General features: G+C 35.0%; 1 protein-coding gene across 3 annotated transcripts in view; it reads left to right on the forward strand.

Annotated features, from left to right (window-relative positions):
* The window catches only part of LOC132131899 (rab GTPase-activating protein 1-like), a 97159-nt gene that overhangs the window by 9459 nt on the left and 68131 nt on the right, over positions 1–19569 (forward strand). For all 3 annotated transcript variants that reach the window (XM_059544051.1, XM_059544052.1, XM_059544050.1), the window contains exons 10-11: positions 834–1000; positions 11929–12055. In XM_059544051.1, coding sequence (XP_059400034.1) covers positions 834–1000; positions 11929–12055 — 294 coding nt within the window. The remainder of the gene's footprint in view (positions 1–833; positions 1001–11928; positions 12056–19569) is intronic.

Below are 19569 nucleotides of genomic sequence, written 5' to 3' on the forward strand. Positions count from 1 at the left end.
GGAACAGGAAGCAGTAATGGCCTCTTTATTTAATGACTCCGATTACAGGAGAACCAGTTTTTAGTATATAGTGTGTGTATTGTTGATTTGGTACGAGGCCAAACTAGAAGCAGTGCGTCTCGTTACTGCAGCTTTAATGTTCTGTTGTGAAATTATATGGAGGTTTCTTTGAAATGTAATTCCAGTCTGGTAGATTCAGATAACCACCTCAGTTTAAATGGCATTTAATTCAGCAACCTGAATGAATTTTTCATTTGAAGTCTACATTTTATTACACTCGCAGTAAAACTTGTCATAGACCTCGGCATGGTTTTGTGTCTGTTTGTAACTCTCAGTCGGGGCCCACCACAGATCTTCTTTTATTTACCTCCCCATCTTTCTTACAGCCGTCTTTTCTGACCTGACTTTATCATAATTGGAATCCATTTTCAGCAATTCCCTTATAAATCTGTAACTACTGGTGTTTTTGTTTCTTGTTAATTGAAATAATAAAAAACCCTTAGTGTGAAACAGACTGGTTTTCACTCATTTGTGATAAGTTTCTCTTAGCAGTCCGCTTTTGTTTCATAATTATAGGGCTCATCTGAGAGAAAATATCATGAGATCAGTTCCCAGAATGCTGTTTTTACCACAACTGATTGGAAATGAATAATCTAAGCTGATTTGACTCTTGAAAACGTCATGAAACTTGCATAAAATTTTTGCACAGCTGTTTTTGAATGGCTTGGTTTGAGTTTGTTTGTATTGTGAAAAGTGGATTTATGTTTTTACTGGTCAGTATTTTCAAGGCAGTATGTGAGTTTTGTCTTTAACTGAGTTTTTTTCTCCTCCAGACAAGCAGGTATACATGACGGTGGCAGTAGACCTGGTGGTGACCGAGGTTGTAGAGCCGGTTCGGTTCCTCATGGAGGCGCTAGTGCGGGTCTATCCAGCTAATGAGAGATTCTGGTATTTCAGCAGGAAGGCCTTCTCTGAAACCTTTTACCTCAAGCTCAAACAGGTACACTCTAAAACAAACTAAATATTCAAAGATACATCTTTATTGAGTTCTAAACAATCAGCAAGTGTGTGAGTGCTTTACAGATAAATATGTGGGTTTATTTCGTTATTGTCACGATAAATTAAAGGTGATTAATTGACTAAATAAATAATTTATATATATATATATATATATATATATATATATATATATATATATTATACTTACACACACACACACAAATATATACCTCAGATGAAGCCTGTGTTAGGAGAATTTTTAAATAAAACTATAATAACAATATATTCTTACTAAAAAATGTAAAATAAAATGAAATGAAAAATAAAACCGATATTTAAATTTTTTTTAGTGAAAAATAAAATCGATAGATATGTAATAATAGGCGGTGGTGAACAGTAATGTACCTTTTATTTCACCGATTTATTTATTTCATTATTTATAATAATATAATTAAGAATAAGAAATCAGTTGTTTAGAGACTGGGTTCAAAGTTAGAAAATGTATATTATATTTGATCATTATCACCTTTAATTGCCTTGAATATAATGTGACGGTGCCAAAAATCAAAACTCAAAAGGCTTTTAAAATCTAATTTATTATTTTTGGGAGTTGAAATATGACCTGGAAATGTTGTAGACAGGCTTCATGAGATTCATCCTTTTCTTGCAAAGCCTGTGAACTGCCTGTGAACAGTTATAGGCAGCGATGTAGTGGCTGCACAGATTGGAGAACAAACCTTGAGGAAGGAAGTGAGTTCTTGTGAAGGGTGAATACGAGCAGTAACTCTGGAAGCTGTGAAGCGGCAAATAGAGGCTTTGTATAATTCGTAGCTTAATAAGAGGCCCGGCGCTCATTTTCATGCTCAAGTAATTAGAGCTTGCAGCCTGCATCTCTGCCCGATTGCCTCTGTAGTTATCTTATCGCAGAGAGAAAGAATGCCTGGGCTGTAGTTAAAAGCTAATTAAAAGATAATATTATGGCGTTAGCAATAGACCCAGCCCATTCTCCATGTTATTTTATTATTTCGTATTTGTTTACGCTGCTCAATTGGTGCGAGTATTAGCGTGTAATTATTCCGGCTGTAAACATCATTCTTCGCCTGTAGTACAGTTCCACTTTGCAATTAAAAATGGAAACGGCAGTTTACATAAGAGCTACATGGCACGAGGGAAGCAGTGTCGGGTTACTGTATGAGTAACTGGAAGTGGAGTGGTACAGGTGTGATCTCTGCCAACCACGTAAGAGAGCAACGCTTGTTTTTATTTCCTCCCGTGCGTGTGATTATGTATTTGTCATATCCCCTGAAGCGGTGTCGAAGGTGAAGTTAACTTTGAATGCTTTGCTCTAGCGGCAGTCTTTGAGTAGTTCATCTAACAATAAAGAATCTGTCATTTATTCATCCTTGTGCTTTTGATCAATATGACTTTTATTATATTTCTTTATTTATATAATATTTATAATTATTCTTCTCTACATATTTATATTTAAATAATATTTGTTGTGTGTCTATATAGTGATGCATATAAATATTTTATATGTATTATGTATTTATTAATACATTTATTTGTTTAAGTTAATATCTGTAACATTCATACATAAAATAAAACATTTATATTTTGTAATATTTAAGTGTGTGTGTAAATATATCAAATAGAATATTTATATGTATATTTCTGTTATTTATATTTGCAATATTTATTATGTGTATAGAATTTTTGTGAACATATATATTTTTTTACTAATCTACAGCACATTATACTTAAAATATAAATACTGAATAATTGTGTGTATAATGCATATAAATATTTTATACGTATGCTTATTAATGAATGTTTTCTATACATTAATGTTTTAATATCTATTTAATGTTTTAATATGTACATATTCATACATTCAGTAAACACTATTATCTAATATTCATATTATGTATGTGTGTATATATATATATATATATATATATATATATATATATATATATATATATATATATATTAGGGGTGTAACGATACGCGTATTCGTATTGAACCGTTCGGTACGAGGCTTTTGGTTCGGTACGCATTATGGACCGAACGGTTCGTTGGACTAATTAACTATATTTGGAAAATAAAAAAAATTGTGAAATATAATGATATGCTTTCAACAAGGTAGCCCAATAACCCAAACGACGTAACAGGCAACGCCCCTGACACCCCCCGAAGAAGAAAAAAACACCAACTTATATGTTTATGTTAGGCTACCCAGTCAGGCGCTCGCTCACTCAGTACGCGCTGAAGGCTCGTTGCAAAATGGCCAATGCGTTTAACAGACCAGAAATAGAAGATCCTCCAATAACCAACAGGTCTGGTGTTTGGGTGCACGTTGGATTCCCTGTAAGCTATAATGGTGATGGCAAGAGAGTGGTGGATAAAAAAAACAACGATATGTCGCATCTAGGGTAGCTACACCAGCGGGAATACAAAAAAAACTTGAAACATGTCAACTCATTTACGTCGACATCACCTTAGTGTGTCAGTATCTGGGAAAAGACGGAAAAAAGGAGAAAACATACACACAACAAACTATCCCCGCAGCATTTAGAAAGACATTTCCAACGGATTCAAACAGGGCAAAAGACATCACCACGGCGATTGGTAGGCTACATTTACGTTATAGCCGCGGATATGAGACCTTACTATTTACCATTCATTCTATCATCACCATTATAGCTTACAGGGAATCCAAAGTGCACCCAAACACCAGACCTGTTGGTTATTGGAGGATCTTCTATTTCTGGTCTGTTAAACGCATTAGCCATTTTGCAACGAGCCTTCAGCGCGTACTGAGTGAGCGAGCGCCTTACTCTGTAGTGGGAAACGTAGGTTTTAAGAACATGCTTAATGTAATTGAGCCCCGTTACAATATTCCTTCACGAGCCCATTTCAGACAGACCGTAATTCCTGCTTTGTTCCAAAAAACATAAGCCCTATAGAGAACCAATTGAGTAAAAACACACTCAATATAAAGAGTTATAGAGTTCCATATAAAAAGTTACATCTTTGTATTTGTTCATAACTAATATAACATTTTCATTTTTTTTTTTATAAGGAGCTGTTTTTGTTTTATACAGTATGCTGCTAAGAAAACACCATAGAAGATGGGTAAAGAATAGCTCCATCATTGTTCAATGTAAAAAAAAAACAAAAAAAACATACTTTGTTAGTTTTAATAAATAAAACATTTTTTTAAAAATCAAGGAAATTTATCTGCCAACTTTTTCTTTTTGCTGTATCTAAAACGAACCGAACAGTGACACCAGTGTATTGTATCAAACCGAACCGTGAATTTTTTGAACCGTTACACCCCTAATAAATAAATATATATATATACACGTTATTTCTATAATATTAATTGTGTATGTGTATATATAATTATAATATTTATTTCTACAAATGTCACATTACATTCAGAAAATGTTAATATTTAATATTTATTTATAGAATATTCTAATATTTACAAAATGATTAGTTGTACTGATAATTATTTTTATATGAAATTATATATAAATTGTTAAATATGTACATATTAGTTTTAGTCAAGTTTTAGTCAACTAAATGTCTTAACATTTTAGTCTAGCTTTAGTCTGAAAAAAACCTGATGTATTTCAGTCTAGTTTAAGTCAACTTTACATTTTAGCAATAAGATTATTATTAATTAACCGTACAGTATTCATTTTGGCAACCATTTTTAATTTAGTCTTACTCAAATATACATATCATCCCCTTGGAATTATAAGGTTCTATCTGATATTTTTTTAAATATAAATAAATACAAAATATAAATAAAATTGAGTTATTCCCATATTGTTTTTCTGTGACAACTTATTTACATTATGTGATAGATTTTTTTTTATGTTGTATATATTATGGGATTTTTATTTAAAAAACAATAAGGTCCTGTCTACACAGTCGAATGGAATGCAAAAACTTTGAAGCTCAATATCTCAAAACTACTCGGAATGCAGATAGAACCTTATAATTCCAAGGGGACGATTTTAGTTCTCATATTTAGACAACTTTGTCCTGTATTTAAGTCAATTTTAAGTTGAAAATCTTGAAATCCAATGAAATCTTGGTTAAACTGATTCTCAAAATTATAATCGTAATGATCGTTGTTTTTTGAGAAATTTACTTTTGCATTTCACGTATTGTAATGTCACTAGTAAGCAGATCAATAGAATGTGGACACATTTGACTTTTTCAGTCACGGAAAATGAAAGAAAAACACTATAGTTTAAATATTTAATATATTTAATATTCACGATGAAAGTTTGGTATTTATGAAGTGATATGCATTTCTTAGAAAACGAATTCAAGCAGGATAAATGTCAAGCCTGTCCCTGAGTCTGTGCTTATATTTTCTAAGCTACATGGATTTAAACCATATTTTAGATTTGACACATTTAAAAAATTGTGGTTTACTTTGCATCGGAGCATTAAAAGTGGTAGCCTATTTTAGGGGGGTAGGCTACATGGATTAATATGCAAAAAGTCAATATTTTCATATATTATGCGTATATTTTAATTTATATTTGAAATATAAATATATTTTTTCCTTTAATAAAACAACATGCATTTTATTATTCGTTACCTGTCCTTTATTTTGACATAACTTATTGGGAAAAAGACATTTGTCTGTAAACTGATTAAGAAATTGTTGCATGTTTAAACTTGAAGCACTGTATAATTTCGTTCCCATTATTTAGGCCTAATTTGCCTAAAACAAAAAATGAATAAAATTAAACCTGCACGATTAAATCTTTAAAACTCCAAAGAATGAACGGATTAATAAAACATCCTCACGATTAAACTCAAGTTCTCTCATTATAATCAACAAAATTCACACGATGTAAAAAAGAGCTTTAGTAATTGACAACTTAAGTGTTTTTAAAGGGAGGCTTCTTTACTTGCCTTTAAAGTAGGGCAATAGCATATGGGCTAAAAAAAAATCCCTTTTTTTATTTTAGAAAAAAAATCTGATAAATGATTTTACAAAACAAGTTTTAATATAGTTCTTAATCATTCATTTAGCAGTCAAATTTATAGCTGCAACAAGATGATTAAAAAAAACAGTAATGTTATTACCTTAATGCTGGAAAGACCTTTATTTTTATTTATTTATTTATTTCATACTAGCCCATCATGCATCTAACCATCCACTCAGCTTTAAGAGCTGTTAAGATTAAAACTGCAGCTCCGCAGTGAGTCAGTGTCATGGACGGAGGACCTGTTAATATATTTTCTAGTCTATATTTCCATCTCTTTATGCCGCTGGTTTAGTTTTTTTTTTTTTTTTCTTATATAACTTATTTGTAAATAGAGAAGTCACTGTCTGTGTCTACACTGGACGCAAGAGTTGTCATCTGTGCCCCACTGCGCTAAAAGTGTGTCTAAACTTGATGACATCACACTAGGGGTGTAACAGTACACAAAAATCACGGTTCGGTACGTACCTCGGTTTTAAAGTCACGGTTCAGTTCATTTTCTGTACAGTAAGGGAAAGAAATGCAAACATTAAACTGCAGGTTGTTTATTACTATACACTTTTTTTATACTTTTTAATAAAATATATATAAAATAAAAAAAGAATAAGAAATAAAATACTGCTGCAAAGTTCTCCACTAAATAAAATACTCTCAGTCTCAAACCAATATCTTATAATGAAAAATATAAATAAATAACTATGATTACAGTGCAGCATTACCAATCCTAGCTTGTAGGCCTGCTACACCAGAAGACCGCCGACAGACCAGGCTCTTGTCTTCATGACAACAATATCTATTCTTCATGTTGAGCATAAATATAAAGCCTACTGATAAACGACAACGTCAACAGTATTGACGGCAAAATAGACTATGTTTGACAGGTGCAATATTTGAAAATCGCTAATTATTAATTTATTTTTTTAAATTACATTTATATCTGAATTTATCAACCTATAGACTTTCAAACATCAAAGTGTCATGAATTAATATGTATTTGTGTACAAAATGACATATAAACATATTTTCCTATCCTATTTTGCCTGGAAATGCTTCCAACACGCTTGCGTGTCGCGTGAAAAATAGGCGTCGGTTCTATTTCTAGCATGCACGCGTTTTCCGCGTGGCTTGAGATGCGCGTCTCACATGGGCAGTCTGCAAGCTCTAAACTGTTGAGCCGAATTAAAAACGGACACGCCACGCAGCTGAGACGCTTGCGCCACGCATCCAGTGTGTCGCCGGCCTTAGAATCAGCTGCAGGGCGGGATTTGCGCTGAATGCAGAGACTTCCACCACTTAATATGTTCGTTTGGAAACACAAAAATGTACTTATATTCTGCGCACAAAATATTGCATTCCGTCATTCGGTACACACGTGCACCGTACCGAAAGTCCTGTACCGAAACAGTCCGGTACGAATACATGTTCCGTTACACCCCTACATCACACTATAGTGTAAAATCATCTGAACGCAGTATCAGTACATTTCATCATAAACAGAACGAGCATCAGTTCACTGATGGGGATCGTGTCCAGTGTATCCATCACTGTGTTCTGTTGTCTTTTGTTGGATCGCTCCACTTGTGTCCGGTGTAGACCTGGCGTGCGTTTTTTGTTTTATTTTACAGCCCAGCTTGTTTTAATGTTTTTATTAAATATCTGTATTGACTGCATGGTCATATTATCGAATTATTTACTGCCATGCGACCTACAAAAGTAAAGCTTGGCGAGTCGAGCAATGAGCATTGCTGCAGGTTGATTTTTGCGGATGTGCTGTGCTTGTGTTCCCGCGGTCGTCTTCATTTCATCGGGTGAAACATCTCTCATTCGCAGCAGAGTCTGAGAGCAGCAACAACTTCCCTTCCACGCTCACTGATACCAGAAACACGCTTCACCTTCACTCCGTGAATAAAGTATTTCAGTATGTTTGAAATGTTATGTTCATAACGTAGCATATAAAATAATAATAATTTAAAAAATAATAATAACAGGAGAGTTTCAAAGTGGCTTAAGATATTTTGTGTAAACTTTTTTCTCTATATCACATGCCAAACTAATAATATTGTAAGCATTAAATCTTTAATTGCTGCTTTCTGCTGTGAAAATTTTGTTTGTGATGAAAATAACAGTACATTTTTGTCAGTTATTTTATCTTAACAGATCGATTAACTTCAAGATTTCAAAATCAGATAGCATGCTGATAATGTAGTAGCACTGTAAGATTACATTTGTTTGAACGCATTATTGCGAAAGCGATTGCGTGTGAATCTGTTTAAATCATGCTTTAACCCGAAAATAATCAGTAAAAGAAACAGACAAACTCTTAACATCCCGCTCGTAATATCGTTGTGTACATACATTAAAAATATATCTACAGAAAGCTTGAAATGTTTTTTAAACGAAAACGAAGTGTGTAATCTGTGAATGTTGCATTTCTTTCGTTGGAGAGAGCCATCACTGTGAATTTCATCCTGCAGCCGTCAAGAAAACATTTGTTTATTAATAAATAATTAAAAGGTCTCATTTTTCATAATTATTAGGCTACTTCTGCGTGTGTTTTGTTGCAAGCTTAATGCATGTGCTTGAGCGCGGAATATATTAAGATTTGATTATGTAAATTTAATATAAACCTCTGATTAGTTGAATATAACAAACGGACGACTAGAACTAGAAAAATCTTACGTGGGGCAGACCATTTTTTAGTCTATAACCAAAACACAGTCCTTTATAAACCAGTTCAGCAAGTGAAAGCCTCATAAGACACTGTCCATATGAAAGAGCAATTCACACCTTTATCTCGACCCCCACAAGTCATGCATAATTACCCCCAAAAACCCAACCCCCTCCAGCTTAACTGAATTCGGTCTGTTTTTTTGGCTGTGAAGAACGGTGTGTTACTGCGCCGAAACAGGCCTGCACTCAGCAGCACTACTCTTTGTATTCATTATTTTCTCGCAGCCCATATTATTATTTTCACAAGACCATAATGATAATAACAAATCATCAATTAATAATTAATCATTATTTTACGAAAATCATTGTTATTTGTGATCGTGTGTGTTTGCGGAAGGCTTTAAGACCAAGCGGAATCCTCTGTTCCCCCCTCACAGCGTGCGGGACTCGCGCTCAGTGATGCTTCACTGTCTGCAGTTTGACTTTACTAAATCAGATTGAGGCGAATACAAGAGAAATACGAGAGAGAGAGAGAGAGAGAGAAACTAGTCTAGAGCTATTCTTAAACTTGGAGCTCATTATATTGGAGTACAAATCCAAACACCAGAAATGTTATGCATTTTATGAATAATGAAATGTTATGAAAAGTATGCATTTTATTTATTCACATGCTGTATGGTTGAAATAATATTTTAGTTCACAACTTTAAGTTCTGTTGTTTTAAAAAAATGCTTTATTGGCTAATGTTTCATAAACCTTCTGTTGTTATGCTCTAAAATCCATGCCATTATTAATTTCACAGTATTTTCACCTCCTAAATCACTAACCTTTAAAGTCACAATTCTGTAATGGTCAAAATTACTCAGGCCAATGGTATATTTTAATGACATTATTTTACAATTTTTTTTATTTTATTTTTTTGAATAATTGTAGCCTACATAAATAGGTAAAGCAAAACAAATATTCGGATCATCCCTTATTTTATAGCCTATATAATTATAATTACTGTTAACCCAGAGTAACAAATTTTAACGGATTAATCGCCTATTTTCATTTGCTGGATGTTTTCTTTATTTTTTATTTTTTAAACACGCTAAAAAAATTAAGTTTGTCAGAGGAAAAAAATATATGAGTCGTGTATAGGTTTCATTTTAACGGATTAATCACCTATTTTTGTTTGCTGAATTTTTTTTTTTTTTTAAACACGCTAAAAAATAAATCAGAGTTTGTGAGAGGAAAAAATATAAGTCAGGTATAAGTTGCATAATATTACATTTAGAAATAAGAATGGCTGGCCTAATAATGTTATAACGTACCAACAGGATATTTTTAGTTCCCTTCACTTTACAACAAATCCTTTAAATTTAACAAATTTATCAGAACAAAACAATAATTAAAAATATATAATTCTAATGGATAAATATAATTGCAGTGTATACAATAATATAGGCTTAGTAATAAAAAAATAATAATAATAATAATTTAAAGCTAAGCATAAGGTATGGTTGGGCTTTCTCATTCTGGAGAAATCCAAACGTTTCCATATTCGTGATGTTGCCCATTTGAAGCTTAACTATTATTCATGAGGTAAATAGGCTGTGTAGTTCACGCGTGTTTCAGTATAGATGGAAAAAAATCATAATTAACAATATGTCAAAGTGCTAATGCTGAATGTCTGGTGAACGACCAATCAAACAGCTGAAACAAATAATACTTAATTTTTGGTCACACATAAGGCATAATTCAAAAATGCTAAGTGTTGGTAGTTTGGAAAAAATCAAGAATAATAACAGAATTAATATTAATTATTGCTAAAGACTGGACCGTTCCCATTTCGCTCTGCATATGGAACCTGAAGATTTTCTTTAAACCAAGAATGAACCGAAATGAAAATGAAATGAAAACATTTAGCATATATATATATATATATATATATATATATACACACACACACACACACACCAGACACACACACACATAGGCCTTATATTTATTTACTGTTTAATAAAAATAGCATGCATATGATCCTTTGTGTAAAGGTCTTCTTTTTTTAATTTTTGTTTAGTAGACTGTAGCCTAATACTATCCTACATTTTGACATTAACAAATTGTACATTTTTTAATGTTTTTTTTTTACGTTACAATGTTATATCATAATGTTATTGTTGTTTTACTTCCTTCTTTTATCTCATTTTACAATTACATTATTTCGCAATCCGTCCCTTTGCGCCACCTGGCGGTAGTTTCACAAATGATTTTAACACCGCGGTGGTACACGCGGCGGTAATGCCCAATTAGGCTGTCTACCATCTGTACATGGTGTATTTTACCTCATTAAGTGTACTGATTTACTATAGTCTTTTTATTATATAAATTAATACTAAAGACTTATGCAATCTGTCTACATTATGAAAACAGCTAAATCAAACAAAAAAAATATTATAACCCCATATAATATTGTAATTCCAAATTTCAATAGCCTATTTCTCTATTAAAACAACAGCGGTAGAGTAAGTGCATTTATTTAGCGATCACAACCGCAAACAATATTGTCACGATATCATGACACAACAGCTGAGTGACACTTTCATTTAGATCGCTAAACTCCAGCTTGTTTGTCAGTGGTTTCAGATCATTGTCGATGGTCCTTCCGCAATGAGGAGCGACATTGTCAGATGGTTGCCAGATTGCGTAAAATCAGCAAATCACCAGGCAGAAAATATATCAATGAAAATCGGGGATTTGAACACATTAAATCTTGCATAATAGAGGCGTGTAGAGCAGTCTGCAATGACATTTTGTCTCCTTTTTTGACCAAAATAAAAAGTTTTTTGGTAAAGGTTTTTTGAATCCATTTTAGTCTTGTCTTATTTCGTCAATTAAATTGCAAGTTGATATAGTCATAGTTACCGTTTATTGACCTTATTATTGTCTCGTCTTGTCTTAGTCATGGGGAAAAAAGCTTGTCAACTAACATTTTGCATCATAGTCTTCGTTAGCGAAATTAACACTAGGTGCTTTTTAGTTTTATTGTATTGAAAAGAGTCTCCAGTTCATTGTAAAATCATTTTTGATTAATTATTCCATATATATTGTCAGTACTGTGCATTTTGCTTTCATATTGTTTTTGTTGGATACTGTAACCCTAATGAAGTAACTGCACAGTATTTGTAATGCATCTCTATGGCTTTGACATGCTGCTTTGTTTACAGTTTGTATTGGCACTATATGTTTGCAGGGCACAGGGAAGGACAGCCAGGGAGATGTCATGTATGAAGTGGTCAGCCTGCAAATACATACAGAATGTGCAGCAGGAGTCCGTGGCCGCCTGCAGTCAACCACTGAGGAAGAGGAACCAGACGAAGGTATGTCACTGTCTAGTTTATCAGAGTTTTTCTGTGTTTTATAAAGTTGCCATTTTGAGGACTTTTTTTTTTTTTGAGGTGAACTGCTTTAAAAGAAACCATATTCTTCACTTTTGTAGCATGCCTTTCCCCACCTAAAGTGCACTTATAATGTTACTTAGAAAGTTTCTGTGCACCAAAGATCAGGGTCTTTTTGATGATTACATGGAGCTTGACCATTTTCCACATGATATCTGACTTTAAGTATTAAACACACTCATCTACTTTAATATATTTTATATTTTATTTTTATTAATTCTTTAAATTTTAAATAAAGATTATATTAAAGTATACTTTTATATGAATGTAAATTTCATATTAATCTAGATTTAAATATATTTTTTGTTGAATTTATATTTACTAACTTAACCTTAACATATATTAACTGTATTACTTTATTAGTTTTGCCCATGCATTGGTTTATTTGTGGCAACCTGGCACAATATCAACACTGACCGACACAAATGGATTTTCCAAAATGCTTTGACATTGAACAACATGAGCTCTGCAGCTTTTAAAGTCAAAACCAGTGTTGCTTTATTGCAGCCGTTACCAGGGAAACTGCTATTTCTTCTGCTCCTAAGCACCTCCTGCTGGCAGAGAATGAATGTGCATTTTCAATAATAAGCCCGTTTTATATATAGTAGGGGTGCTCCGATTGATCGGTCTTTATAAAGGCTGATCTCAAGCTGACGATGCACTTGCCATGAAAGGTTTGGCATGACATGCTTCAGCACCATCTCAGTCGTTGTCTAGCGTGGGCAAAATAATTATAATGCTGATGGGGAAGTACTATTCATTTTTCTTCAGTAAATAACTTGCCAAGTAATTGAAAAACTTTCTGTGAGATGTCATTTCACAAACAGCAGCGTGAGTGAATCACCGCACACTCTCTCTTTTCTCGCTGGTTCTCACATACTCTTGCTTATATTTATTGCGTTTGTATTACTTAGGGCTGTCGCGATAACCGCAATATTGTAATACCGCGCTATTGACAAGCAAACCGCAGAGGAAAGATAGCAACCGCAGAAACCGCGGCAACCGCAGTGTTCAGTTGTTGTTTTATTTATTTATTTTATGAGGCTGTGGCCTTCTTGTTTTTTCAATTTGTCACTGTGCATTCAATGTTAAATAAATTAATGATACAATATGGTTACGACTGTAATTTTCTCGCGAGCCGTGGTAGCTTTATGGTGCTTCGTTTGTTTTGAATAGGCCGGCTGAAACGATGGGAGGCTCTCGATATCGTCCCAAAACCCAATGTCACGTCGCCAGTTTGGGAACATTTTGGCTTTCAACCCAATGAAAAGGGCGAGCCAGCGAACATAGATGAGCCGATATGCAAAATTTGCTGCAAAAAGGTTCATGTGACGCAGCAATACATCTAATTTGAGGCCATCGGGACATTCTAAAACACTTAACGTGAAAAACGCTTAACGTGGTTTAATGTACTAATACAGTGATATTAACAGACCAAACTCACTAAACATCATATTAATAAAGTATACTATCTACAAAAAATCAGATGATCCCTGAATATACCGCGCTATTGACAAGCAAACCGCAGAGGAAAGATAGCACGTTAATAACACGTTAAGCCTTTTCCTCCCATAGAAAACCATCATAAGGCTTAACGTGTTATTAAACGAGTTGCATTCATATTCAGGGCTCATCTGATTTTTTTATAGATAGTATACTTTATTAGTATAATTTTTAGTGAGTTTGGTCTGTTAATATCACTGTCTTAGTACATTAAGCCATGTTAAACGTTTTTCACGGTAAGCATTTTAGAGTGTCCCCTGTCATCCAGCGCAGCTGCCCCCTCAAGCATCAGGTCGCGGAGCAACATCAAACAGAACAGCTGAAACCGGCCGACAGTTAGGAGTAGCTGAAGCCTTTGCGAAATCTGTAAAATACAGCCGTGAAAGTAACAGGCATACCTGCTGAAGTCACGGACAACCTCCGCGTCAGTGCCCATACCCAAGTGAGCGTGAGCAGATAACGAGCTCACACGCTATCTGCTTGAGGAGTGCATCTCCAACTCCAACGCGAATCCACTGTCCTGGTGGGCCAGTGGTGACGCGATAATCAGTCTAGATTTCCGCTGCTGTCCAAAGTCGCGCGCAAATACGTGTAATACATGTTAGAACTCTTTGATCTCTTCAAAAATTGTTTTTGGAAAACGCATGTTCTTGTTGCTGTTTGGCATTTAACAATAAACAAAAAATGTTTTAAAACGTATCTCTCTGTCAGTTAAAAAATCAACAATATATGCTACATAACTCAGCGATAGAGCTTTGTATGCAGCAAAATCAGGATAAATTAGGTATGTAAAAAAAAAAAACTGCGGTAATACCGCATATCGCGCTATTGAGCCACCCATAATAACCGCAGGGGAAATTTCATAACCACGACAGCCCTAGTATTACTGTACTGTGTAAAAACAGAATTGTAATGCTCAAAAGGTATTTTCAGTAACAACACTTGGATCTGAATTCCGAATGGACAAATGTTGCTTCCGTGGCAAACAGCCGCGGATCAGTAACAGACTCCTGTGGGAAAGCACAATGAGTCTGTGCTACATATGCACTGCAAACAGAGTGTGTGTGAACCTGGCATGAGGCCGCCTCACATACAGCTAAAAAAAAAAAATGCACTGCATGATCAAACATTTAGGTGAGAAAGTTTTTATATTTTTTTAATGTAAATGTAAAATAAATAAATAAATAGTCTCCCTCCACCCCTCAAGGAGTCACCTTCAAAAATTTAATTCAGGCCTTGAATGAATGTGTGTAACAATCCTTACTGGAGCATCACAACAAATTCTACATGATAAAAAGAAGGCTTCAAAAAGATCAGTGATCATATTAGCAGATACTGCTACCTGTGAACAACAGTCGGTGATTGGCCCAAAAAAACCTGATCGGAGCACCCTTAATATATAGCATATATTTCCCCCTGGGGAAGTGCTGCCACACATAAACACTTGTTTAGCATACATGCACACCTACATACATATCAGGGCTCTAGGCTGCAACTATTTTTTGAGAATGTGTGAGTTAAAATTTGACGTGCTCCGCTTCATACAGCGTACGCTGCAGAGCCACAGCATAAAATACAAACCAAACCAAATGCAACCAAACCAATGCAACCAAATCACATGCTCGTGCGACCAACTGAGAAAGTGGCAAGAATGAGTCTAGAGCCCTGCATATATATATTTATTAATACAGTGTGTATATGTGTATATATATATATATATATATATATATCACAAATAACGGAAAAATGACCATCTCTGAGTTTATTCAGATCTCTTCAGAGGAAGGGAATGTGTATGTACTGTACATGTGGGCATAAAAGGACAGATTGCCTTGGCAGCAAAGCTGTAGTAGGGCCATTTGTTTTGGTGTTCATTTTTTTTTTATATGTCAATGCTAACACATCAACCGAATGAGATCATCCGTCCAGATTTTTTCCCCCACCAAATTTTAACATGATCAACATTCACCCCCCTTGCATATTTCTTCTCTGTGCTTTGGCAGCATGAATCCATCACAAGCTTTAATTTAGTCTCGGAGGTTTTCAGCCGTCTGTCCTTTTCACAACGCGGAGATGGCCTGTGTTTTTGACAGGGTGCCTCAAGCCAGAGATGTGAAACCCTGGCGGCTTTCGAGTGGTTATCAGTGCTCATTCAGAAGAATGGATTCCAGTTTGGTTAAGTGGAATTGGCTCTTGGGCTCTGTGTGTAATCTGACCACCTGGAACTGGCCATTTATTATTCTTTCTTCTGTTTTCGGTACTGCTGGATTGATTTTAGCACAAAACATGCACTTAATGATTACGTGGGTTTGAGTTGCATGGTAAATATCACTTAAAGGACAATTCTGTGTTATTTACTACCTAATGTCTGTGAACGGTATGATAGTTGTGCTCTGTAACTGTTTATTTGCAGGGATACCTGCTTGCTAGGCGTCCATTATGGCACAAATGTTGTCTGAATATTTGTCAAAAGTTTATTTTTAGTCCTTTCACGATAACAAATTTTGCTGAACTATACATTGTCCAATAAATTATCGTGATAAACGATAATATCGTCGTTCTAAGAGCAGTTTCAACTACCGTATTTTCCGCACTATAAGGCGCACTTAAAAGCCTTTCATTTTCTCAAAAAACGACAGCGCGCCTTATAATCCGGAGCGCCTTTTATATATGGATCAAGGCACTCTGTCAAAATGTTGACATTACCTTTAGCACAGCTCCATCTAGTGGATGCATAACGCAAACCCAGTCAAACGTCTGACTGCAGTATCTTCTATTCTATGCGCCCTTTATATGAAAACAGTTCTAAAATAAGCCATTCATTGAAGGTACGCCTTATAATCTGGTGCGCCTTATAGTGTGGAAAATATGGTAATATAATGATAATGGCATAAAAACGCAGGTACACCTTTTCAAAGATCAATAGAAATACCAACATGTTGACTTTATGTGGCTTAAAATGAATAATTTTTGTATGTTATATTATGTCTATATGCCAGTTAGGGATGCTCATATTGACCGGTTAACTGAAAGTAAACATTTTGACCGATGAAGGAGCTCGATGAAGGGGCCGTTTACATATCACGTCTTTTTTTGTGCTCAAGTTCGTTATTTCAAATGCGGTATGCATGCTCATAATGGAAGCGATGCGCTCATTTTTTCCAGGCGCATCCGCAGCACATCTAGTTAAAAAACATCTCAGCTTTTCAGAATGACGCAAGCGCACCAGGTCATGTGCCAAGAACCAGAGTTTTATTTTACTTTTCTTCGTAAATCGCGCGTGCGTGTGTGGGTGCGTTGACACACGCAGCTACACGCCTACAGACATATTTAGCTGAGCAAGCCAAATGAAGCAAGCGAAAAGACATTTCGACAGAAAGGGCAACGAAGTTACTTGCAAAATATGTTACGCGGTATTAAAATGGAGTACAATAGTTGTGCAAGTACAATGCTGTATCGCTAGTGACGCAAACATCCACAAGCAAATGAAAGGTGCTTCCCAAAGCTGGTCACTCTAGCGAGACGTTATCTCTTTATTCCTGGGACACCTGTACCATCGAAGAGTGTGTTATCTGCCATGGGCTGTCCACAGGCTGCGCTCCAAACTAACCCATCACATCATGACATGCTACATGTAAATAAAAATATTAAAAAATTATCGCGGCCGAAAATATTATCGAGCTCATTTTTTTATTATGCGATTAATTGATTTATCGACTATCACGATAGCCCTATTTATTTTGCACTTCCTTAACAGCTGAACAAAGAAACAGCGTTACATTATTTGATGAGCACAAGCAATAATAAATAAACCATGAGCAATTGTAGTTTATAGTAAATTCATGTTAGTAATATACTTAATATGTAATTCAGCTCATTAGAGGGAATCGAGTGTAAGGCAATTTACATAATTTAGGTGATGTTGAAGGTTGCCAGATTTGGAGGATGTTCGCATTTTGCAAAGCATAAATACAGGGATTCCATATGCTGGCAAAACAGAGCTGGGATAAAATACGAGTCTTGTTACGTATAATAGGGGCAAAATTTCCATAGACTAAGCCATTAATTTTCCACATTAGTCAGGTCCTATCATATTAATATGTATTATATGAACGCACACACACAAATATATATGTATACACATATAACTTATTTTAGCTCCTATTTATAACTTAAAATAAACTTTAAATAAATAACCATGGTATGAATGTCTAATCGTCCAAAAATAAAATAAAAACGCATTAATTAAAGGTTACTTTGTGATCAATCACCAGCTGACCTATGGCAGATTTGTTGTTGGTGTTTGTTTTTTTTTTATGATCAACGTGTTAATGCAAAAGTATACAGTTTTTTTTAGCAGTTTTTAAAATACATATAAAAATATGAGCAATATTGATAATATTGGCTGGTATTTTCACCAATATTCTCATTCATCCTTAACTTTACCACCAAAGTATTTTCCACCATCTACTACATTTAATAAATCAATACTTTGTGTATAGCTTCTCTTTGGACGAAAGACATGCATGATTCCTTTTTATTCAGCCGTTCTCATTGAATCTCATTGTTTGGTTAGTGCAGTTTGTTCCAAGCCTCCATTTCTGGGCTGTACATTTAAGTCATTGTTGTTTTTGGAAGTGTTCGTCCTAGCCAGCTTTCTCTACTGTATCTGAGATCTATTGGGGAGGCAGATGGAAAAGAAGATTCATTCGCCCACATCTGCTACCAAACTGCCATGTCACCTTGCGACAGAGGCTCTGCTCAAGACTGCTCTCTCTCTCTCTCTCTCTCTCTATCTATCTATCTCGATCTCTATCCTTGCAACATTGCCAAGGTTCTTGTGCAGTAAATGTAAAAAGAAGCCCTTTTAAAGCATTTCAAAAGAAACCACTATGTTCCAGTCCTCACATCGGTGATTGTAAAATGTATGGCATTTGAGGCTCTCTGGAGGTCATGAACATTGTAAATGTGCTCAAAATTCATCCCCTCTTTCAGCAGTACAAGCATTTTTGTTCTTTATTTAAAGATCATTACATTAAAAACTTCTTCTTGCTATAATAATTACCATTACTGACTTTTTCGGTCTTACATAGTTGACACCACCAGATACATTGCTGTTAATTTCCTCCAAACATCTTTGTGAGCAGCCATGTTTTGGACGCAGACCTTGAGATATGGGCTCTGAGGGCAGAGAGTCTGCTGGTCGGCTCTTAATGACCTTTGCAGACATTAAGTCAGAGACGTTTTCTTTATCACCTCAAGGCGTGACAGTAATCTTGGCACTCCGCTGCCCTGACTAATGCAGGTGTGTACGCCGTATAACTCACCTCGGCCTTCTGGATGCTGCAAGGACAATTCTGTAATTTCATCTGTGTCCTGTGTTTCAGAGGAGTCATGCAGCATCCTAACATGCCTGAATGGAGTCAACTGAAGTGCTGCCCTGTGGGGAGGTGTGGGAATGATGTTTGCCCACAATGTACACACATTCGCAGTCAGTGACTATAGGACAGCATGTACTTTGAGACTCTGGGGGAATAGACTCTCACCAGAGTGTGACAACTTAAGCTTAAGATCTAATTGCATCACTTAGTTCTTAATATTGATTTGATTTAATATTGCTCTAAAAGCATAACAGCAGCTGTATTATGGCAGAATGCCCACCACATGTTTTATTTTTACATTTTTTTTATGTGAGGTTACATTTACTGTTGTTCACTGGAAAAATCCATTTATTTTAATAGGAATAATAATAGAAATCGATAGCTGTAGTGTGGCAGATTGATAGAGCCAGCATTGTTTTGACATTATTAAAAAAAAAAAAAAAAAGTCTTAAGGTGTGGTCACATTTACAAAAAAAAAAGCGGAGTAATTTTAATAGGAATACACACAAATGCTGGGTGCTTCAGCAATATGGCTGCCCACTGCTACGGGTG

This window comes from Carassius carassius, chromosome 48 (assembly GCF_963082965.1).
Source record: "Carassius carassius chromosome 48, fCarCar2.1, whole genome shotgun sequence".
Taxonomy (NCBI): Eukaryota; Metazoa; Chordata; class Actinopteri; order Cypriniformes; family Cyprinidae; genus Carassius; species Carassius carassius.